The sequence below is a fragment of the Archocentrus centrarchus genome, chromosome 16 (assembly GCF_007364275.1).
Source record: "Archocentrus centrarchus isolate MPI-CPG fArcCen1 chromosome 16, fArcCen1, whole genome shotgun sequence".
NCBI classification, from domain to species: domain Eukaryota; kingdom Metazoa; phylum Chordata; class Actinopteri; order Cichliformes; family Cichlidae; genus Archocentrus; species Archocentrus centrarchus.
This window is the reverse complement of record NC_044361.1, coordinates 10,611,961-10,636,139: the sequence shown is the minus strand read 5'-3', so window position 1 is coordinate 10,636,139 and position 24,179 is coordinate 10,611,961. Positions and strand designations below refer to the sequence as shown.

The window sequence follows — 24,179 nt, the reverse complement described above, 5'->3', positions numbered from 1 at the left end:
TGTTGACTTTGACAATCGTTATAGCTGTTCTTTGAAGCAAAGCTCGGGGACCGCGACAGCCACAGGCAGCTAGACTTCAGAGAAATGAATAAACAAGGTCAGCACTTCTCTGAACAAGCTGGGAGTCCAAATTACACCAAGTCCTTCTGGTGTAGCTACAACCTTGACATAATGTGCTACACACCTGAATCTGATATCCCACAGATAATATCCACCAGCACAAGAGGTCACACGGAAATCCAAGCTGCTCTGGATACTCTGATTGAAACTCTACTCACTTGGTGTGCAATAATAAGCTGACCTGAGTCCTCTCATACACCTGTTTTATAGAAGCGAGCCTGTGCATGTTCACCTTAAGTGTAGGCAGAGCTGAGTGTACTGCTGGTTTAAGTGTCACTCATCCCCAGCGAGGTTTACTTATCGATCTGTTCACGAGTGACTTTCAGATGTATAGCCACAGGTAATTGTTACTTAGTGATGAAGGCAAAAGTATCTTACCCTTGAGTCCAGCCTAACACACGCTGAACACATACAATGGTGACATGGTGATTTCAAGAATTCAAATTAAGCAAATAAACAAACAAACAAACAAAATCACAATGGGTTCATCCCCTTGTCTCCATGAAAGTCCTCACTAATGTTGGATTAAGAAGTTTTGATTACATATAACTAAGAATTCTCTTACCAACTGAGTAATGAGCAGCAGGAAAGGTTAAACATGTCCACAAGGCGGATATATTTAGGGTCTGATAATCATAACAACTAGGCCATTGTTCCCTGCAAAACACTGTAATCTCCTGACTGAAAACGACCACAGTGCGAATGTTGTCTTTTACGCACAGAAGACAATTAGGATTTACGCGCGAAAAGCGCGCAGGGAGCTGAACTGGGGAGAAGGAGGGAAGGTTTGGGTTGCCAGATAAGCAGGAATCATTAGTGCATTAACTGTCACTTTGCAAAAGCTCCCAGCTGTCAAAAGGTCTCCTAGCAACAGGCCAGCGCCTCGGTCCACAAACTATGGGGACGGAGAAGAGAGCAACCTCTCCAGTACGAACAGAATATCCTGTTGCATCCATCACAGAGCGCAGGCATATAATCCGCACCGAATGCTACCCAGAGAACCTCACGGCTTTGTAGGAATTTACAGTATTCCGCCCCTTCCTCTCTTAATGTGCCACAAGCTTACGCACCTCATATGAATGTGTTATGAGTCAGTGCCGTCCCCTCTGGCGGTGCCTCCGTTACAAATGTCATTTGATGTCCGTGACTGGTCTCTTTTTACATCAGTGGCGACACGAAACGAGGGCGCAGCGGCGACCAGATGCCCTGGGTTATCACCAACACTTTACTGGTTACACTGTAGGACCTAAATTGTTACATTATAACCCCGCCTCCCCACGGCGGTCACATGAATATGGACACAGTCGGGAGAGAGAGCGCCTCTAGGTGGATAATTGAGGCATGGCAAATTGTGGGGATGCCTCTTTGTGTGCTACATGCAGCGTTACAGGCACTACTGGGACACCAGGGGTCCTCATAGGATTTCCATGGGTTGCCCAGCAAATTATGCGATGTTCTGGCACGGTGCTCTACTAATATGAAGAAGAAGAAGGAAAAAAAAACACACTGTAAAATGACCTACACGCATCTGTGAGTTAATTTTTTAGCTTTATTTGTATTTTATCTAAACTGCAGGAAAGGTCGGTGCTGTTTCCCTATATACGACTGCCTTTTGTCATTTGCAAAATACCACGGCACATTTTTTTAAATTGATAAATCGCCCACTTCCATCTGGCGGTATTTAGGGAAATTACACCAGCTTTCATACTCACTGATGGCTTCACGTTTAAAGGGGGGAAAACCCGACAGCACCTTCTGTTGATATAGGCGTTAAGTTATGATTGCTGTTAAAATAATAGACAAGGTGGTGTTTGTTAATAAACCCTGAAAGAAACGTAAAAATTTTAGATCCATGCCGTCGGCTCTCCTCTGCATTGTTTCATCCTTCATCCACGTATGCTGCGTTTAAGTGCTACCGTCTACTCATGTTGGGGCGTTCAAGTGCCTTTAAGACTGCTAGTTTAGTGAGCTGTAACGTCAGTGTATCATGCGCAACACACCGCCCTTTTATAGATGTCTCCCAAGCTTGTCCTTTATATAATTTTTTTTTTTCAAAAATACCAAAAAATATTAAGGGCTACTATAAACATGCATTATTTCCTCGTCGATTTTTGGCTCAAAGTGTGTCTCAATAGATATCTAACCAAAAATGTCACTGTTTCTTATGGACAAAGTATTGTAAAACTGAGTGTTTAACTAAAATATTTATATTTCCAATTACACCTGAAAGCGTCTTCAACTCAGAGGAGCCGGACGGGAAAAGCTGGTGGGAAGGTCGCGGAGCTTATCTCAGGAAACACGCTACTAAATTCCTCACAGAGCAGCTCCAGCAACTATCCGTAAAGTCAGCTGTGGCACTAACTCGTGGGTATTTGCGGGTAAGTTTTTGTGTTTCGCATTTTTATCCCCACAGGTCGTTCGTGCTTTGTTGTAGCGAAGTTGTTTCGGCCCCCGTCCCGTGGCAGGGACCGAGGCAGGGATGTTGACTGTACAGTCTCCCCACAGCTGGCGTGTCATTTAGGGGGAAACAAACAGCTTTCCTGCCCGCCGTGTACTCTCATATTGATTTAAACGTACGTACCTCTAACATATGTGAAGTAATTGAACTGTAATAGCAACTTATTTCTGTTTATAGTCACCGTTCAAGTCTGCATAATATGTCGAAGTACTGTGTTAAGTACTGTGCTAACTATTCCTGTTATTGCTAATGCGCTAACCAAAAGTTTATTAATTAAGCGTAAATTACTGTTTATGAACTTGCTGTACTTTGAAGACTGCACAGGTTTGCTGTACATACAAAAAGTAATGTGGTAATATCAAGTAAACTTTTTCATCAGTGATAAGATAATCATTAGAAATACAAAAGCACCTAATTAAGCAATGCATCTCTTTAGGACAAGATTTGTATATAAACTTATTAAAAAAATTATTCTTGCACAATTGTTAATATTCAGAATATAACCAGACGTTATATCAAATAAATGCATAATATGTGGATTTCTTTTAAAGTCAGCAGCAGCAAGCCTAAACATACCCATACTCTGCTTTTATGGAAGGCAAAATATCAGTGGGAAAGTACATCACACTGTCAGGCGTTCAGGTTTCTTAGTGGCTCGTAAACCAAGTGTGTACGTGGAACTCTGACACTTTAATGTGAAGTTTTAATGTGCATCAACAAGCCAAGACTCATTCTCCTGAATCAACCTGGATCTTGAGCATTCCCCACCCTGTGTAAAAGCACGCACTCAAAGGCTGCATGGGGATTGACTGGATTTTGGTTGCTTGATTTCATCTGACTGAAGAGTCGCTAAGCAGAGCTTCCAAAACTCAAGATCTTAAGACCACAGGGGACTTGTAGGGATGCACTGAAATCATGAAAATTTGTTTCATTTTTTAGGTGTCAGAACATTGAATGCCAGACTGTTTTAATGAAACTGAAATTGTGTAGCAAATGTGGTACTAACCAGTGACATAAACCTCCTCAGTTGGGGTTTCCAAAGAGAAATCTTACTGAAAGTTGGGGATGCGTGTGCGCACTTCTCTGTGTAGCTGAAAGTATACACCCAATTTACAATAAGTACCTTCTTTTTAGGGACGTGGAATTCCTGTCTGTGGCCCAGAGGCACTTACTGACCAACCATGAGCAACTTTTACCTGCAGCAGCACCCACCAGCACCACTGAGATGTACCTAGGAAAAGTGATACGTGGATGACAGTCTGAGACAAGACACCCTTACACAGAGTCAAAAAGAAACTCCTATAAGCTTTTACACACAAGAAGAGAATCACAATGCTGATGCCAGGACCACTGTTGGTGTGCCTGGCTCTGATGTGGGTGGGAAACTGCTGTGCCCACAGCCTGTTTACGTGCGAGCCCATCAGAGTGCATCGGTGCTGGACAATGTCCTACAACATGACCTTCTTCCCCAACATGATGGGCCACTATGACCAGGATATCGCACACAGTCACATGGAGGTGAGCTCTCGTAACATTGCATAACACATATCTGTAGAATTCAGTATGCCCACACACTGTGCAACCGTGGAACATGCAACAACATTTAGTTAGATATAAATTTTTATAATCAGTTCTTTATTTAAAGGCCCAGTGTTTTATAGACTGTGTAGGCCAAACTATGTGACTAAATGTCAAAAATTATTCAACCCCACATAATTCCACATTATTATAAATTCTAGCAGAAATAACTTTTCAACAAAAAAAAAAAAGTTTTAAATGAATTAGGCTGAATTTGGTGGAAGTGTGTATTAGACTAATGCAGAGTTTATTGACTTATGCAGGCAGCTGCTGACCCACCTCAAAGATTCTCATCAGTCTTGCTTTCCATGGAACATTGTAATTATATTGGCCTGTGACAGAAAAACCACTTCCTCTGCTTGTAAATGAAAATTATACTGAAAGCCACATTCAGCAATGACAAATATCACGTCCGAATAATTGCCATTATTAGTGCCATCAGTGCCCTTCGTGGCTCCGGTTTCTAATTGACGGTGTCTTGTCGGCCCAAGCACATATCAATTGAACTATAATTACCATTTTGTAATGGACATCAACTGACACACAGTATTTACCAGCCGCAGTTTGTCCACAAATCATATCTGATTCTTAAGGAGAACTAGCTAGTGATTAAACTGTTTGGCCTTTTATTGACAGCTGTGAATCTGTACACTTACTTTTAAATCACAGCTGTCATATTGGAAGCTTTTGAAAACTCGTGTGGTAGAAGGAATCTCTTCTCAGGGTTCCTTTCACAAGAAAAAGAAGTTAAGAAGGAAGAGCATTCTTAGTTAAAACTAAAACCTGTCACAAGCTTTAATTGCTGACTAAGTCCAAAACCAAAGTCCAAAAATCACAAAAGCAGGCAGTGACGTAGGGAACAAAGCAGGTGCATCCACAGAACAAAGTAAGGAATTTCACAGGAACTTAGCAGACAACACAACAAAGACAAGATTGTTTTTATTCTGAGGGCTGATTAGAGAATATCAGACAGGAGAGGGACGAGACACAGGTGTAAGTAATCACACATGGCTGAACACAGTCAGGAAGCAACACTAACACAGGACATGGGGAAAACAAACCTTCAAAGCAAAACAGGAAATAGCCAAAGCAGACTAACACAGACATGAACACAAATACTTAAGATCCACAAGAAAGGAAAACACAAAGGAACCAAGTCGAAAACACAGAATGAGACGGAGAAAAACACAGGGAAGAAAATTATTACAACTACTACTAAAAATAATACACAACAATAGTACCAGAACTCAAAACAGAAAGTACTTAATAATAAACATAAATCCAAAACCTCCATAGTCTCTGGCATCAATACCAGGGGCCATATAAGATTCCCACTTGGCTTTGCTAAAGAGGTGAAAATTCCACAGAAATAGGAGGATGTGAAACAGCCATCAAGCCACAGTAAATCTGGAACAGAGTTTATCAGAAAATCCGTGGCTCTGAGCCGATCAGTGAAGCTAATTCTGCACTTTAAGCTGAGAAGTAGGTTTCTTTTTTTGGGATAATGAACATTTTTCAGCTCATTACTTTTGCAATTTGTGGGTTTCTTGTTGATCTTTTGATAAGCTCAGTCACTTTCTTCTTTTGCACTCACACATGCAACTGCACAGACAAGTATTGCTGGCTATGGAGAGCATTTGTTGTTAGGATTGACAGTATGGAGCAGCTGTTTGAAGATTTATTTATTTTTTTTTGTCTGTGCATGACTACTTTTTCATCAAATCAGTGGGTGATGTTCTGACTAACACCCGAGTCTTTGGAATGAGGCATGTAAAATAGGAATCTGAGCTCACATAATTTATCCTCATGTAAGAAACCCCTTAACCAATTTTAGAACATTATCATCACTATTTGCAGATATGTAAAAAAAAAATACTATATCCTGGTCTATTATCAGGCTTTTTGAACTTTAAAATGTTGATTTCAACATTGGCCACAAATATCCAGTAATAAATCAGGCTATAATCATAATTAACTTGCTTAATTCAATAGGTTTCTGAGTGCTTGTGTCCAAAAAAAATAAGCTGATTATTAAATCAGAAAGCATGTATATATTTTGATTTTTCATTGCTGTAAAATTCTGTCTTGACAGACAAAATGCATGCATTTTCACAGTGACGTTATTATTTTTCCATAGGTCTCAGAAACATCTCTTGTCCCTTTATTGTGTAAATGTCATGATTCAGATCATGGGGTAACATTTTAAAGGCTGAGGTTACAGGACCTGTTATTGTGCAGTGGCTGTCTAGTCATTTGCTGGCATGAATAAATCAGGAAACATCTAACACAAGCTAGTGAGTGTAGCTGTATGTGCAGAAGCACCTATAAGCTGTCCTCTTACATAAAGGTTTGTAGACTGTACTGGGCTGTGATGTGCTGGAGTCAGTATTACACAACATAAGTTGGCATCTCTTAGCAACAGTATCTCTCAAGTGACACTGAGCTGGTGTAATTAGAGATTTACACCCTGAAGTTTAAATGTTTCTTCCACAGATAGAATACATTAATCAGGTTTCATCTTTAGTGAAAAAATGTGGATAAAATCTTCTCAAATTAGAATTCTCTGATCTGAGCAAAATTTAGAGAATTCTAATCTCAAATTGTCTTCTTTGTTTTGTTTTTTGTTTTTTTTTGTTCAGGCCAACAGTCTTTTCTCTTTAGCCAACACCCTCTGCAGTGAATAAAGTCTAAGTTTATGTAAGTGTTGTTTCTATTTTGCTCCGTGAAGCCTACGACACTTAGGCTAATGTGACCTTTTGTTGTCTTGTGACTGTCTTTAGCAGAAATGTTGTTTCTCTAGCTGTTGGGTACTGTGGCCTGGCATTCCTGAGGGCCGGGGTTTGGGATACACACATTGGGTGTTGAGTGTGTGATCTGTACGAGTCTTTTGTGTGGCATCTGGCAAAGGTATCAGCTTCTTATTTCATGGCAACCTTGGCCACGGGCAACTTCACTGACTTTGTTGTGAGGGCCCTTTGATTTCTAGAGGAAGGGGAGGGACACACCCAGTTGCACACAAAGCCTGCTGTGCATACCACAAGGAGTATTCTCTGTCTGTTAATCACTCACTCGTTTTCCCCTCCACACACGGTCGTACCTCCGCAGTCCTGTCTCCCAGGTGACAGACTTACACTCTCTGGCCTACATTCAATGTTAAATACTAAACATTGCTCTCTTTGAACGTGTGCAGTGATTTATCACAAAGGCCTGACGTTGGAATCAGCCAGGTTTCTGCTTTATTCTGGGCTCGGGCCAGCCTATCGGTAGGATTTTCCAGAGGAGGGCTAACCTTTTCCCACCCTTCCACCAGTGTATGCCAGCTTTGGAAACAGAAAAGTTTGAATTGTGAGAGTACAGAGAGAATGGAAAGACAAATTGACGGACACTCGGGGGTCTTACAAGTTTGTGCAAAACTTAGATTTCCTTTTTAAAAAATAACTTAACACTTGAAGTATGTTGCATAGAAATTCTCTGCAAAGGATTTTGGCCTAAAGAGCAAATCAGCTCAAATTCTGCAGCTGATCCTGTTTGAAGGGTTTTTTTTTTTTAAACGAGGGCAGTTTTTACAGTAACTGCTCTAAAGAAAATAAAGGTCAGATTGTTGAGCCATGAGGAGCCTTGAGTCCAGGACCTCCACAGGAGAGAAACAAGGACACTTACTGTTAGAGGGAATAAACCCAGGGCCCAGAGATGTGGGCCTAGAGCCAGAGAGAAAGTAGTGGACTATGTTCAAGTGAATGTGTGTAGTTTGTGTACAAATACTGGCAGTTTGGACTGCAGGCTGTCCAGTGATGAAGTCAAGAGTCTGGAGTACTCTGTATGTTTGTCATTATTGACTGGTTAATACAGGGAGAATAGCAGCTGGTTTATTGTCTGAAATATTTTTTGAACATACACATTACTCTGAGTGCGTTGATGCAAACATAACAAGGCTGGCCTCCATACATAATGTGCCTCCTCAGCAACCTCCCTGTGAACAGCTCTGTGCATTACTGCCTTCTTGGCCTGTTGCTGTGTGTTTCCAAACATCTGCACACTCATTTCCTGCCACCGATACCCCCCCATCCCCCTTTTCAGTCCTCAAGCTCTTGACCAGCGTGTTGAAACAGAGGAATATGGTTCCCAGCCGGTGAATGGACAGTTTGTGTGTTACCACAGTGTCGTGTAGCTCATGTGGTATAAATTTTTTCGCCCGTTTTGCTGCCCTGATAATTTGTAATCTTAGCACTCTTTATATTGCAATATTCAGTCACACAGAGTGCACTTACAACTCACACAAGTCGAGCTATTATTTTGTCACCTCTTTTTCCAGTTGCATCTTCACAGGTGTTTTTGTCTATTTTCCTGAAAAAAAAATGTTTAAAATCCACAAAGTGTGCAGGCTGCATCCTACACCTACTGCTGCAGAGGAAGATCAGAAGGAGCAGCACATTCTGTGGAAATACTGGATATGTCGATGTAGGCAGACAGTGCATACCTGTAACATCATGAAAATATCTTGGAAGCTCTTCAAAGAAAAGTTATAGCTGGAAAATTGCATTTAGATGTTAGCTGCTTCAAAGATTTCTTTAGGGAATGCTATATAACCAACTCAAGCACACGCATGTGAGCATTCAGGTCACGAATGGGTCTATCAGCCCCTCAGATTTATCAGTATATCCAAAGTGCTCCGGTTTTGAAACTTGCATCTAAACTTAACACAAGCACAGACTGCAATACTGCTCTGATAGTGGTAAACTGATTTTTAATACAGTGTGTCTAATCTGTTCAATTTTAGCCATTCATGCCCCTGATAAAACTGAAGTGCTCTCCAGATGTCCACCAATTCCTGTGCCAAGTCTTTATCCCAGCATGCACTGAGGCGAACAAAGTGATCCACCCATGCAGGGAGCAGTGCAAGGCTGTTCAGGCTGACTGTGAGAAGAATATCCACACCTTTGGTGTCCCCTGGTCTCCTGAAATGTGTGAAAAGTAAGAAAATGTCACTCCACAAGCATATTACCCACAATTCATGTTCTGTCACTTATTCTGGTATTGTTATTTATGCTCTAGATTGGACCCTTGTAGAGCAGATGGTTCTGGAGTCCCTTCAACCACCCCAGCGATCTCCTCATCAGCTAAGAGAGAGCTTGGCTTCTGGTGCCCACTGCAGCTAAAGACCAAGCCAGGTCATGGCTCATCGTTCCTGGGCGCCCAGGACTGCGCTCCACCTTGTTCCAACATGTACTTCAAACCCCACGACATAGAATTTGCAAAGAGCTTCATCGGCGTGTGCTCCATCATCTGCCTGGGCGCAACACTCTTTACCTTCCTCACGTTCCTTATTGACGTCAAACGCTTCCGCTACCCAGAGCGCCCCATAATCTTCTATGCTGTCTGCTACAGCTTTGTCTCGCTCATATACTTTATCGGCTTCCTGTTGGGGAACAATGCAGCCTGTATCAAAGCGGCTCATCCTTCCGGTGTTGACACAGTAGTGCTGGGCTCTCAGAGCAAAGGCTGCACTTTGCTTTTTATGCTCCTCTACTTCTTCTCCATCGCCGGTATCGTCTGGTGGGTTATACTCACCATCACCTGGTTCCTGGCAGCTGGCCCCAAGTGGAGCTGTGAGGCCATTGAGAAGAAAGCGGTAAGGCTCTTAAGTATTTAGGTTTGTTTGTCAGTAGCAAATAGGAAGCAGGCACAGCAAAGAGATATTCGCAGTTACAGTTCGGTCAGTGTTACATTTAGTTGACAGCATTTTTCTCTGTCTAAGGTGTGGTTCCACTCTGCTGCCTGGGGGATCCCCGGGGCACTCACTGTCATGCTGCTGGCTCTGAACAAAGTTGAAGGAGACAACATCAGTGGTGTTTGTTTTGTGGGTCTCTACGACCTGGATGCGCTGCGCTACTTTGTCCTTGCTCCGCTGTGTGTGGGCGTGATAGTCGGCCTTTTCCTCATCCTGGCGGGTATCGTTTCTCTGAACCACGTCCGACAGGTCATCCAGCACGACGAGCGCAACCAAGAGAAGCTGAAGAAATTCATGATCCGCATCGGTGTGTTCAGCTGCCTCTACCTGGTCCCACTGGTCACCCTGTTAGCCTGCTACACCTACGAACAGAGTCACCGCAGCAGCTGGGAGAATACCTGGATCAACGACCGCTGTCAGGAGTACAGCATCCCCTGCTTATACAAGGTAGCGGTGGCTTATTCATTCAGTAAAGACAGTTTGACAATTTAGAACAAGCTTTTTAAACTGTTGTCTCACAACAGGACAAAATCAAAGGGCACATTGATAAAACTGATCGGGGCTCTAAAGAATCCAAATAGCTCATCTATGCAAAAATGACAGTGATGAGAATATTCTGTAATATCCTTTAGAGCACGGGGATTTCAGTTTTCTGCAGCACTGTTACTTACAAGACCAAAATCAAGACTGTGACAATGTAGAAGCTACAGTACCCCAAAACTGCAGTGCCTAATACATGAGAGTTTTAAAAACTTTTTTAAAGTAAAAAAAAATAATAATAAATAAATTCTACATTATAACAAAAAAATGACAGGAAGAACAAGAGGTCATGGCACGAAGCACAAGTCAATCCAAGATTATGGATTTTAAAGGAGAAGGTAAAAAAAAATCTATATATGTAACTACAGAAAACACACTTTTCACCAAAATATCGTCAGTTTGTCTCAAGGGCCAAATAACCACACCATCTCTCCCACCTTTTTTCTCACAATTCTTTTTGGCGCTGTATAGAAATCCATTCCAGGGCATGTGTATGTTTGACAATATTGATTCATCTATCTGGACTATGTCCAAGATAAAGAAATGCAAAAGTTCTACAAGCATTAAAACACAAGACTTTAGAAATATTTCAGCGCCCAGTTCTTAATCCCAACATAAGTTCACATAGTGTGTAGTGTTTGTTTTCAGTGGTGTGATGTACGGTACAATTTGCTTATAAGTGCTTTAGTAGTAGCGGAATTATATGCATCAATTCATATCTGTATGACATGTGGCCATTATAATACTTGAGCTTTTGAGCGCTGCAGTACACAGAAACTAGCTTAGTCCTTTGTTGAAAGCAGTACCTGATGCTTACATGTGAAATTCTGTCTTAAGTCAGAAATTAGATTTTTTAATTTGCACACTTGCTCTAAATCACAAGGATCTTGTTACCATTGTGTTTTTAGACTACAGAGCACGAACGTCCTGACCTCTCCCTGTTTCTGGTAAAGTACTTGATGACACTGGTGGTCGGAATATCTGCGGTGTTCTGGGTCAGTAGCAAGAAGACCTGCTCTGAGTGGGCCTACTTTTTCAACAGGACCCGCAACAGAGAGTAAGACACATCTCCGACCACGGCAAACACGTGGAATATCTTTCATGCAGTCACTGATGAAGTGAAAATACAGCATTATAGCTCATCTATTACGTTCTCAGTCTCATGTCTTGTGCCCCACAGTCCCATCAGTGAGAGCCGCCGGGTGCTCCAGGAGTCCTGCGAGTTTTTCCTCAAGCACAACAACCGTGTCCAGCACAAGAAGAAGCACTACAAACCCAGCTCCCACAAACTCAAGGTCATCTCCAAGTCCATGGGAACAAGTACTGGTGTCGCACACACCACTGCTTCCACTACCAGCAATCAAGGCACCTCTGTTCTGGCCAACCATGAGCCCCACATGCAAGGTTCACTGTCTGAGACCTCAGCCAAGGAGCACCTGGACCGAGGCGCCTCCACCCGAAGCTCTAGGAGAGGGGAGAGGGAGAGGGAGAGGGAGATGGGAGAGAGACGCAGCAAAGGGGGGGGCTCCAGTAAAGTCAGCAGTCGCTCAGAGAGCTTGCATAGAGTTGCAGATGGGAGGTAAGTGGGACAGGTGTGAGATAGCATTTTTGAATAGTTAAAAATTTTATTTTATACGTAGAGTACCTTAAATTTATTTCCTGCAGTATGTATTTTACATGGTTGCCTTACCCTTCTCTGCTGTTAGTCTTAATTTAAAATGTCATATGCTTGAATCACAAATGTACTCCTATCTATCTGTGATGTGTCCTGTGTGGTTTAGGGTGACTCCAAGAAGTGAGCTGTCAGAGATCAGGCAAGTTCCCTGTGAAAAGCAGCAGCTTTTAGCTTTAAACCTACCACACACCAGCAGCCTCCAAGACTCCAGCCACCAGATGGTGCTCCAGGTGCCTGAGGAGAGCAAGGACCCAAAGGACAGCAACTGCTGAAATATCTGACCTCCCAAATTTCTCTGCTCATCCATCCATACCTCCATCCATCCATCCTTAACACCAGTCAGCCGAGAGTCATGCTCAATGCTGGTTGCTGTTCCCATTGTGGGACAGTATTGATTACACTGGAGTAAATGAATGGTCTTTCCAGCAGAAATGGAACAAAACTTGTATTTCAAATGTGGTATGTTGGACCAGGTTCTGTGGATTAGCCCACGTTTAGGTGTGTTTGATGATTTTGTTTAAGTGATGACTTTGTCTTCCAGCTTTACTCAGTGTTTGGCCTTAATGTTGCAGCAGCACAGCTACGTGCATTAGGTCTACCGTTTTAGAGCTTGTTAGTTCAATGGCATATATGCATGCTAGTAAAGAATTGCAATATTTTTGTAAATATTCTCTTTTTATATCTTAGATATTAAGTCTTTCACTGGACTAGTCGCTACACTGAGATTTTAATTACTAAGGTCAAAATATTGCCAAACATTCAATCCTAGGAAAGTCTTCCTGTGGTAAAGTGTCTTTAAATGTCCTGCTGTTCCTAAAACCTCATCCTGTAAAACACACTATGTGCCACTCCTTTGAGGCATACTCTTAAACTTGTTATAGTTGATTTTTAGAGAACTTGTGATTTTTATTTTGAAAACTTTTCTTAAAAAGTGCGTATATTTTTTTAATTTTCTGGTAATTTCTTACATGTTTCTGTTGGAAAAGTGCGTGTTGTGCTGAAGTGTCTTCACAGCTGTGAATTTTGGTGAAGTACAGCTTTGTAGACTTCTAAAAGAATGTAGCTCAAAAAAACTCTACAGATTAAATGTCTGTGGGGCTGTCGTGATATCAGAGTTTCACTTCATTATTATTGTGGTCAGAAAAATGTATCTGACTGGTAGTATTGATGCTACCAGTCAGGTTCAGTTTTACTTTTGATTACTGTGTTTTCTTTTGGGATATTAATTAAAGAGCAACTTTCAAGTTAAATTTTTTTCACTTAATTGGTCATTGGATCAAATGATTGAAAATCTAATGCACAAGTTTTTTTGAGACAAAGGCAGAAGTTCAGATAAGAAAGTGTGCGTTTAAACTGAAAACACAAGTGCATGAATGGGAGAGTCTGTATTATTACTGTACAAAAAGCATTAAAAAAGAATATTGATATTTCTGCTATCAGGGTTATACAGATATCATGATACCCCTACAGGTGTGGTAGTGAAATATTAGACACTTTGTATCAAATCGAGGAAACAAAATATTTTTTGCACTTTTTGTCATTAGAAGCAGGAACCACTAATTACTAAGTTGTCATAAATAAATAGAAAGAGCAGATTTGTTGGGGGGGGGGGGGGTATTTATAAAAATAAATACATAAATATTGATCATATATCACATAGAGCATCTCTACATCAAGTACCTCCAGAACAGCATCTGTGATCCATTAGAAGCTGTAGCTTGCTGTGCTGTCTGTTTGCTGTGTAAGGACTGATTTACCCCTCAGTTCATTTACATTCTTTTATTTGGGAGTCAAAGGGCAGTTCCAGTAACACTAATTAAAAGGGAATCTTGTATGTTTCTATTTTATATTTCTATTCTGGCATGTGGGGGAGGGCCTTTCTTATCATGTATGTAGCTCTAGTACATTCTTCTCAGTGCGCTATACGTTTTTGTAAACCATTATTGTTTTTTTACTGTTTTTTAAAAGCTTTTAAATCAAATTTTCTACCACTGTTGTTCCACTTTGATAAAATATTCAATAAAAAAAAAAATCTAAGTGAATGTGATTGTGTGTGAGTCCGTTACTACCCCTAACTAAAGCTAGTAAGGTCTGGCGTGGGTTCAGTCTGAATCTCACAGCGATGTTTTCCTTAGAGAGCGTTTCTGCGAGGTGACTGGCTCCTTCCCCCTCTCCTCGTCCAGCCCTCCTCTGCGCTATAAACCGGCTGGAGTCGGAGTCTGGCTGTGGCACAGAGCGCACGGTAGTCCGCCGTCTCCTCCGCACGCATGATGTCTCCTCTCATCCGCCTGCTGCTGCTCCTCGTCTGCCTGGCTTTGCCTCTTTATGGGGTGGAAAAGGTGAGAAGCAGAGGCTACCGAAAGGATCCTGACGCTGACAAGGTAAAAGGGATGAGATAAGATTACCATGTAGCCGCTAATGACTGCTTCCAAAAGTAGACATGTGGCAGGAGAGGAGTGGACAGATTTTGTGGCTTCATAAGAAGGACTCAAGTCAACATATAATTACTGCACACAGCTTTACTGTCATTTTGTTGTATTTCAGTGCAGCTCATTTAACATTCATTGGCTATTTTGCATACTTCTCCAACTCATCCTGGGCTTAATTTTTTCTTGCGCCATGCATTGCTTTAAACATTAGGGGAAACAAAAAAAAAGTTCTTTGTGTGGGCAAAAGTGACCCAGTCCCAGCGGCAGGTCAGAAAAATCCAGTTTTATAACTTTTATAAACTCAGCTGGTTCTCTATTATTCCAGGTTTGGCTGTCCTCCAGCACTCAGTGGACATAAGGGAAAAAAAAATCCTAAACAGGAAGTTGGGGTCTGCCTCAGACTGTTTGCTTGTCTTTGTTATCTGACTGCTTTAATAGTTTATAAGAGAGCTGTATGGGTATAATTTGGGCAAAAAACTTGGCTATAAGTTTAAGGTTAGGTAATATAATAATCTTCAACAGTACCCAAAGCAGGGTTCAGCTGTTTCATTTCACAGTCCCTCAATACTTTTCAATCTTAGACTATATTTGAATAGAATTTCAAAGCCCTCTATGCTGCATGTGTTTAGTGAGTGGACCAACCAAGTGGACACACATCTTTAATCTTTTAGGAATCAAATGGAAATGAAACTAGTGTTTATTTTTCTTGGACTGTGTGGACCCACACCCCCTCCAACCCCCGCCACCCCAAGGCAACTCCTAGAAATCTGCACTGAGCTCAAGCAGTTGCTCTTCATTATTCCACAACTGTGACCACAGTGGCAGCATTTAATTAAAAAAAAAAAAAAAGACTTATGTTGCCATCTGTGTCTAGTGCACTGGAAACGATGCCGAAAAACCCAACTGCACTAGACACTCTGGAGAAGGAAGATCTGCTTACTTGCCCAACATGGTAATCATGATTATGAAAATACTATTTTGCATCTCATCGGCTTCCTTTGTGTCTAAAATCGCTCAAAGCTGAGTATTATACCCACGCTCTGCTCTGCATGCTCCAGGAGAGCTTCAGGCCCTGCTTCTGTGTTGACTAATGCATGAAACGCTCCTGTTTCCTCAGCTCTTTGAGGCAAATGCAGCCTTTATTCTTCCAGTTACAGTAATAGACTGTATGCTACTAATATTCAGTAGGGCTGGAGTGTAATTCATGCAGGCAGCCAGCACCACTATAGAAACAGCAGACTGGGAGCTAATATAAAAGTCAGCTATGTGGCTAAGTGGACAGAGGATCCATTCATTACTCTGCTTTGAAAGCTCTCCAAAAATCCTAGTGAAACACCAAGACTTTTCCTTTCTGGAATATCAACCGAACTCCAAGACTAATGGAGCTCTTGCATCATTTCCACATTTCGCCACCTAATTTTTTGTTACAAATTCCAGCTTTATTTGGTTTCATGCATACCAACCCACAATCTACTAGTGTCATCAGACACTTTCCAGATTTCTATACTGATGATGTCAGGTCTCACATCTCCAGGTTGGTCCAGTATTAGCCGCGTGATGGCTAAAACAGACCCTCGACCATCTGTTTCACAGCAGCTGACATTCAAATACTGTTACTCTCTCTTACTTTCAGGCATTTTTCACATTCTCGTCATCTGAAATCCTTTTTTTTTTTTATTTTTTTTTTTTTAACTGCACCCCAGAGACTCAAGTCTGGTCAAGACTGGTGTAAAAGCTCTTTGTTTTCCTCTCCTGCTTTTTTATTTTGTATTTTTTGCCCTAATGCCTTTCGGACTTAACTGTTCCACAGTTGCATACTAAGCAAAAGGGCAACAATGACCTGAAAAAAACTCTGGATCCATGTTAGCCTAAGGGCAAGGACACACTTCTGTAAGTCAGCTTGTATCAACTTGTGTCTTTTTTTCCCCCCTGACTACAGAGTTGTCTTACAAATGGAAAAACCACCTCCGACCAAAAACAGCTTTAACCTACACAACACACTGCAATCTACTGGTCAGTGTCCCTTTGAGGAACACATTACACAGATCTATTTAGATCCTCATTGTGTCTATATCTGTATGTGGTAAGGTTTGGCAAGTGCCCCCGTCTCTGTGTGTGTCTGCGTGGGTTTGAGTCAGCTCGAGTAGGACGCGGCATCTGTTTAAACATAGCAGAAGATCCAACAGGACAATGAATCACATTAAGAGATGAGTGGCCAGACGCCTACTAATTTAGGCCACCGCCAAGCCCTCGGTTCCTCATTAACAGAAGAGCTGTCTTTCGCTTGCTTTGTGGCTTCTCGGATGCTCATTCTGTTGCTTCGACTTGATTCGGATAACATCTCTTTTTTGCACTTGCTTTAGTGGATTTGTTTATGTGAGCTGTAATCTGGCTTCTTGTGTGTGATGGTTGGATGGATGGCACAATTTAGGTGTCTGTGGTGCATGCAGTCCAAACATGGATTTAACCCCCCCGGGAAGAAAGAAAAATCAAAAACAGGAAGTTTGATAACAATAGATTCTGCAGATGATGTTGTATGGTTTTGTTTCATTGTGAACTTCCACTACTATGTCCACTTCTCCTTTTTTTCCCCAGTATGGTAGCTGCCTGCAGGGGCCAGCAGGCACCCCTGGAAGGGACGGTAACCCTGGGGCCAACGGCATTCCTGGGACGCCTGGTATCCCGGGCCGTGATGGGCTCAAAGGCGAGAAAGGAGAATGCGTTAATGAGATTTTCGAGGAACCGTGGAGACCCAACTACAAGCAGTGTGCCTGGAACTCTCTGAATTATGGGATTGACCTGGGTAAAGTGGCTGTAAGTATCTCGCTGTATCTCTGAGGATGCAGTCACTGCAAATGCCCATTAAATCCTACACTAATACTCTCTGCTGTGTCGCAGGACTGCACATTCACGAAGCTGCGCTCTGACAGCTCCCTCAGAGTCCTCTTCAGTGGCTCTCTCAGACTCAAATGCAAGAATGCATGCTGCCAGAGGTGGTACTTCACCTTCAATGGAGCGGAGTGCACAGGACCACTGCCCATAGAGTCAATTATTTACTTAGACCAAGGCAGTCCCGAGCTCAACTCAACCATCAACATCCACAGAACTTCCTCAGGTAAGATGCAAATTGGAGTCAGGAATTAACAATTAATCCAATCAATAACAAAAGACTGGAGGCTCCAAAAGGTGGAAGCAGGGTGATATCTTGGAGCTTTTCTGCTGCCTCTGGGCCTGGACAGCTTGCAATGCTGTCTGGATCTTGTCAATGTGCCTTTCTACCAATTTAAGCACAGTACAAGCTGGGTGATGCAGCAGAATAATGACCTTCAACATCAAAGTCAATCTAGTGAAGAATAACTTGAAATAAAATCCACCTTTTAGAGATGCCAAGTCAGAGCCCAGAAACAAAAGGTAACCTCAAGAGAGCCATTCACATCAGACATCCCAAGAAGCAATTCTGTGAAGAGTGGCACAGAGTTCCTCCTGAACATTGTTTAGTCTGCTGCTGCTGCTAGAAACACTCGATTCTGCCAGAAAAGAAAAAAGGTTCAACCAGTAATTAAATCCAGAGGTTCATATGAAGGACACTTAGATTTTGTAGTTGTATGTTTTGGGCTGTACAGGACTTGGTCCTAAAATGTAAGTTGATGTGTGTCTAAATCACAAGTCCTGTAGAAAACCAGTGACATTCAAAAGCCTTCACAGACCTGCTTTTGCCATTGTACTTTAAAGCACATCATTTTGGCAAAATTGCATATTTATTTTCATCCTGAGAGCTGGACTCTCATTTTTGTACACTCCAGCAGCTTAGCCTAGAACAAAGACTGGAAATGGGGGAAACAGCTAGTCTGAGTCTCCCTCAGGGTAAATGTAGTGGCAGCAGCAGCTCCAAATCTCACTAATTAACATGTTAAATGTTGTTTGTTAGCGGTCTGTTAAACCCAGTGTGCCCAAAAATATGTAATACAGTCCAATTTTCAGATTCACAGTATTAGATTGTTTGGTTCATGTGCATCTTTTGATTAAATGTATTTCTATACTTTACACTTGAAGATAACATTGTATTTGAGACTTAGAGCCAAAGTAAATGTTGACGACTTATCTCAACCTCACGTTTTGAAGGGTGTAAAAAAGACTGGACTTATTACAAGAGGTCATCTACTCAACTGTTTCTCACTGGAAAGCAGGATGTTTCCGCTCCTCAAAGTGTTGATGGAGGAAATGAGGAAGCCACAGCTTCCAGTTTCCCACTTTTTTTTTTAGTTTGAGGCATTCAGACAGTCAGGTTTATCCCAGCTTCAGTCTTTTTGTTAAGCTAATAAGCAGCCTTAAATTAACTGCAAATTCATGACAGTGGTACTGACTTCAGAAAAGAATTTATTTTTTTTAATCTTGAAGGCCTTGTTTTTTTCCTAGTTTAAAGCAACACTCTTTCACTTTGGCTTCAGAAAGTTCACCACTGCATCAGAAAGCAATTTGTCTCTGCGCTCGGTTTGGGTGTTCCCTGAAATTCATTTGCGCTGTCTTCTCTCTATTTTCTCTCTCTCTCTCCAGTTGAGGGGCTGTGTGAGGGTGTGAAAGCAGGGCTGGTTGATGTGGCGGTGTGGGTGGGGACCTGCGCTGATTATCCAAGAGGAGACGCATCTACAGGCTGGAATTCTGTATCCAGGATTATCATTGAGGAATTGCCTAAGTAAGGAAAATAAAGTGATAGGGAGGAACCTAGTTTTGGTAGCGTAACAGCATGTTATCTGACCCTCCACAATGATCAGGTGTGGTTCGCTGAGGCGTCACTGATGGGAGCTTGAATGTTTTGAGTTTTGTTTAAATACTACACCCATTGACAGGCCTATAAACAAGAGTACTGTGCCATTCTGTCTACCAGAGATAAACTTTGTACTGTAGCTGTTTCAGCTCGTGGCTGCTGTTAAGAGTGCAGCAACCCTGCAACAGACATCAGCAGTGTTTAAACTGTGTACTCCTGCGACCTGTTTATATGCATTATCACTGTTAATAAAGCACTTCTTTTTGTAAGGAATACAACTGAAATGTTACTTCTTGAAATACTGTGCATTTATATCGATGTAACGACAAAGTAACACACCTAATGCATTTACATAAATCAGGCATGAGACGGTGCATTTAAAGCACAGCTTGGATTTTATAGCAAAATGTTAGAAAGCACAGCAGATGCAATGATGCAAAGACAAAAAGTAATATCAGTGAGATATGTTTGAGGACTCAAAAGCATCATGAGACAAATAATTACACACATATGGTACCTCAGAACCTGAGTCGATCTTGGATTTGATGCTTGGAATTAAAACTTTTCATAGTTCAGACTGTATTTCTCTGTGGCCAGAAAGCATAAAGTGTAAACATAACTGCTGCATGATGAAATATTTAATTCATCCACCCATTAGTTTAAAAAGCTATCATCACAGCAGAGTTGTCTCCATAAAGGTGAACAGATGTACTTCCTATAACTTATTGTGCGTCTGAATCAGAGCTCTCCATCACATTTCACTGAAGTTGTATTGAAGAAAAAGAAAAAGAAAAAAAAAAACTATTGCTGCTCCAGTTGTGAACACTTATTTTCAGTGCAAGCGAATGATTTTCACTTCATCGCATTTACAGCTTGGTGTCGATCTCAACGCGGCCCTCTGCATCTCTCCGCACGGCGCCAACGTATCACCATGAGCTCCACAGTATCTGCAATAGTCCGCGCCCTGTTTTTAAGGCCTCATTTATTTTGCCCGAGAAGAAAGTGAGACACGTTCTCATAAACCACAAAGGTGATGCAGCAGGCGGGAGTGACACGTATCAAGTTGGGGATGATGCCTTTGTAGAAACCGAGGGTGCCTTCGTTCCTGCGGAGAAAGCGGAAAAATAATAAATATCAGTCATTAGAGACACTGGAGCCACACTCAGAACCTGAGACGGGGTCGGCATGCTCTGTCCCGATGTGAGCGGATCAGTATCCTACCTCCACGTCCGTCTGACGACATCAATAACTCCATTGTATCTATTGTGCTGGTCTTGCAGGCGAGCCCGCACCACCTGATATGGGTATGTTGTGGCTACAGCAAATATTTTGGATAATGCTGCCATTGTGATATATTCCAATGGGTTCTGTTTGCACAGACAGACAAATGAAGAGAGTAAGAAGGGAGCAGAGCAGCGTAGGAAAACCGATGAGTCACTAGTTATCAACTGTGGGCTCGGCCTCATTAGACGCAGAAGTTACAAGCCTTGTGGCTGAGTTTTATTAAACAGTGTTTCCAGCTCGTCTGTGGCTCATGGTTAGTGACTCACCAGCTTTGCGTCTGAATGCAGTTTCCTGTATTTGTTGTAGTCTCTCTTGAGCTCTTCGTAGGCCATGAACTGCAGTGCTCCGTGAGATGTGCCGAACAGACCAGGAACATAACCCTTTAAAAAGACACGCTCTTCAAGTCATTCTGACTTCACACACAAATACACACAATGTGAGTTATCCACTGAAAAGCCCACATCTGCATTCTTATCTGTGTCTCTATCTGCTTAAAGAACCCTTGGCCCCATTTTCACTGGAAATTTACAGAGTGAATTTATTAATAGGAAATAAAAAACTGGTGATTGTAATTCATATAAAGTTAATGAAAGGGCTAAAGGACTGCTTAAAACTTCTACTAAGTAACTGCTAGTGTAAATGGGTTGTGCTTTTCGGCTAGAGAGGCAACTGATGCCCTCTAGTGGTCATTAAAGTCAATCGAGCCAGGCAGATCGTCAGTATTCCTATCAACATTAGTAAGTCTAAATGATATTTAGACTTCATTCATTTGTCTCCCCAGACAACACACTGTGTTGTCATCTAAGCGAGCAGCAGCACAGTCCCCCCTCTGAACCAGCAGTGGAGCCAGATGTTTTGTCAGATCTTTTAAGGATTGTTGCTAGTTTGCCATCTCAATAACACAGCTGAGATGCAAATGATTTCTTAATGAACAGGTAAAACATTCATACTTAAGCAAAACCAAAGAAAGGCTGCCACGTATCAGAGTTATCAACTCAATACACTTAATCTCACATCTGGACCCAGAGTGACATAAAAGAGCACAAAAAAAAGCGAATCACGGTGTGTATAAGTGTGTCAACTGAGCAGGGATAATACTAAGAGAGAAAAGTTGAAAATAATCACTTGGAAGCAATAAAGACTGTCTGAGCACCTCACTGCTTTATATTCCAGACACTTCTGTCATAAACAGGTGGAGAAAAGGTACAAACTGGAGCATGAAAATGCATCTCATGCAGGGCATTAAGTGTCTGAGGGAGGTCTCCGAGATCCCTGCTTAATGCCCACTGCCCCTCAGGTGCTTAAACATAACTTACTACCACTGTTAAACTAATCATGAAATCCTACATCATATGGACGCCCAACAATACACATCTCACCTTGTAGAGTCCAGGCACTCCTTCATGGCGGTAGATCTTAACCAAAGCATCCACCATCCCCTTGTATGGCTTGCTATTTCGGTCAGCACTGTACTGCAGCACCAGCCGGGTCTTGGTTACCCATATTGGATTGGTTAGGGTGAGCGTGAGGATGCCTAGGTGAGGACAAGAAGGGAAACGTCACTAGGAGGCACATGTGCTTTGGAGTAAATTCAGCACCTGCTTTTTATTAGCACACACAGGCCCCTCGGTGAAGAGTTATCAACTGTAGCTCAACATCAATGATTTCGATTTGGAATTAGATATAATGTCAGCCAATAGGTAACACGAAATGCAGCAGAGAGGGTTTTCAAAAAACACCATCAGTACATAATTCACTGGGTATTCATATCACAGTTGTTTAGTATACAATTACATTGTAAAAGTTCCAAATTTCTTCATCAGTGTTGGTGTGACCACCGGTGTACCATTTCATTCTGAACGTGCATTAGGTTCTTTAATAACATCCGAGCATCATTCTAACCTCTCATAGTCAACAAAACACATCTGTGCTGTGGTTCATTTTTGTTTTTATGCTGTTGATGGCAGCTGTAAAACCTATCACCACCTTCTTCAGTTTAGGTCCTGTAAAATCCTTGTGCTTATTTTTCCATTCATATGAGCATGTGAGGCTATTCTGAGCTGCAAGTAACCCACCCCCTGTCAGTTACTACCAGCTTGTAACAGTCTTATCTAGCTGTTGTTACTGACTGTGTGCTGATTATTGGGGGGGTGTGTGTCCTGAAGTGCGGCAGTATTTAAACTAGAGCAGTACTAACCAGCTTCAGCCGCCGACACCAGGTGTTCTGTGGCACTCAGTTCAGTCTGACGACCTTCCTTTGTGTACCCTTTGATTGCATTGTAGCTGTATGGGAAGACAACATAGGACATAAAACATTCTGCAGTTACAGAGTTACACATGTGGTCCAACTGCTTTATTGACTGCAGCTTACGTACAAGAAAAAGTAGAGGCCCCAAGATGCTCCAGCACCCCAAACATTGGGTGTCACTCCTTGATAGAGTCCTCTCAGTCCCTCCTGCTGCCACACATTCTTCATGCAGTGTAATATGCCATTGTACTTTGGTCTTAATTCGAGTCCATCACTTACTGCATTTAAAAAAACATTAACCTCGAAATCACATGATATGAATTAAGCGCAGTATATCAGTAATTTCTAAAAAGAAAAGGAAAGTCATAGCAGCATGGCACAGGTAATGATTTAAAAAAATCTCATATTCTTTACATGGTTGATAATCTAAAAGACACTTTTAAAAAAAAACAACTGTACGAATATTTTAAAGAAAATGTTAATACTGTACCTGCAAACCTGATTTTGACCAGGTCTAGGGGATGAAGCACCAGCGTTGACACCACTCCCCCACCGAGTCCCGCGATCAGGTTTTCTACCTTCACGTGGTTGAAGACCTGCTGCGCGCGTTCGCTGAATGAGACGCTTTTTCCGGGCAGCCCGGTCTCTGAAACGGTACCGTGATTTGGAGAGGAGCTCATCTTCACGGGTAAATTACGTAGCTAGCTAGGTCCCGCCAGCTAGCTGCGTTTACAACAACGCAACAGTCTCTATAAACATAAAGCTGAGACAACAACTCGCTGACACTGCTGCAGTTTACATGCAATACGAGGACGGAACAGCTTCCTCGTATTTGTTAGCGACTGCACCATGTTTTTGACATGCTTCGGTAATCCGTGGTTGTGCTGCAGTTTCCAAATGTCGTAGTAGCGCCGCTGCGCGACCTTGCAGCTGTCATGAACTCACGACAAGTTCCCAATGTTAAAACAGTACTTCCGGTTACAAATTTCAAAATAATCCACACGAAGTTTTTTTTTTTTTTTTTTTTTTTACTAATACAAAAGTTAAGATATACGTGAACAGGTTTTTCTATGGTGGCCCAGAGACATTTGAATGCCCTTCCTAAGTAAATTAAAGTTAGAAGCAATAATATAATGTCTTCAGATCAGATGACACTTAAATATATTTAAAAAATATGTCTTCCACATAAATTTCATAAATCAATGAATATTCAAACACTAATTTGTCTAGTGTTTTTACAAGCTTTCATTCCATTTTATGTATCTATTATTTCTTTATAATTTTGAATTTTTTTCGCTTTACTATTATGTCTTCCTTGCCTTAAGTATTTGTTAAAGTTTCTTCAGTAACAGGT

The 24,179-nt window shown here is 41.8% G+C and overlaps 4 protein-coding genes across 11 annotated transcripts in view; 2 read left to right on the top strand and 2 right to left on the bottom strand.

The window, feature by feature from the left end:
- Positions 1 to 1,916, bottom strand: part of klhl32 (kelch-like family member 32) — a 31,353-nt gene extending 29,437 nt beyond the window's left edge. For 3 of the 5 annotated variants that reach the window (XM_030749641.1, XM_030749646.1, XM_030749644.1), the window contains exon 1: positions 1,191 to 1,328. Coding sequence is in view for 1 of the 5 variants with exons in the window: in XM_030749645.1 (XP_030605505.1) it covers positions 1,191 to 1,195 (5 nt within the window). In the remaining 4 variants the exon portion in view is untranslated. Of the gene's footprint in view, positions 1 to 1,190; positions 1,329 to 1,832 lie in introns of those variants that run through there. The other 2 variants (XM_030749642.1, XM_030749645.1) reach the window with 2 other exon arrangements.
- On the top strand, positions 1,525 to 13,782 carry fzd6 (frizzled class receptor 6). The gene is made up of 9 exons (XM_030749640.1): positions 1,525 to 1,650; positions 2,351 to 2,498; positions 3,713 to 4,096; positions 8,934 to 9,127; positions 9,209 to 9,785; positions 9,912 to 10,331; positions 11,333 to 11,481; positions 11,605 to 12,003; positions 12,206 to 13,782. Exons 3-9 carry the CDS (start codon positions 3,911 to 3,913, stop codon positions 12,369 to 12,371), a joined length of 2,091 nt encoding a protein of 696 aa, XP_030605500.1. The 5' UTR covers positions 1,525 to 1,650; positions 2,351 to 2,498; positions 3,713 to 3,910; the 3' UTR covers positions 12,372 to 13,782.
- A 534-nt stretch (positions 13,783 to 14,316) lies between these two features.
- Positions 14,317 to 19,566, top strand: LOC115795153 (collagen triple helix repeat-containing protein 1). 4 transcript variants are annotated; one of them, XM_030750963.1, is made up of 5 exons: positions 14,317 to 14,480; positions 15,403 to 15,480; positions 17,124 to 17,342; positions 17,427 to 17,643; positions 19,083 to 19,566. In XM_030750963.1, exons 1-5 carry the CDS (start codon positions 14,367 to 14,369, stop codon positions 19,223 to 19,225), a joined length of 771 nt encoding a protein of 256 aa, XP_030606823.1. In that variant the 5' UTR covers positions 14,317 to 14,366; the 3' UTR covers positions 19,226 to 19,566. The 4 variants fall into 4 exon arrangements, with proteins under 4 accessions (XP_030606823.1, XP_030606825.1, XP_030606826.1 ...); XM_030750964.1 differs by having other exon boundaries at positions 14,331 to 14,438; XM_030750965.1 differs by lacking the exon at positions 15,403 to 15,480.
- Positions 19,567 to 19,671: 105 nt separating this feature from the next.
- Positions 19,672 to 23,762, bottom strand: LOC115795152 (mitochondrial folate transporter/carrier). The gene is made up of 7 exons (XM_030750962.1): positions 23,316 to 23,762; positions 22,953 to 23,103; positions 22,775 to 22,860; positions 21,957 to 22,111; positions 20,844 to 20,957; positions 20,515 to 20,660; positions 19,672 to 20,398 (listed from the first exon to the last, which is right to left on the bottom strand). The coding sequence occupies exons 1-7, from the start codon at positions 23,503 to 23,505 to the stop codon at positions 20,272 to 20,274; spliced, it is 969 nt and encodes a 322-aa protein (XP_030606822.1). The 5' UTR covers positions 23,506 to 23,762; the 3' UTR covers positions 19,672 to 20,271.
- Positions 23,763 to 24,179: the final 417 nt, after the last annotated feature.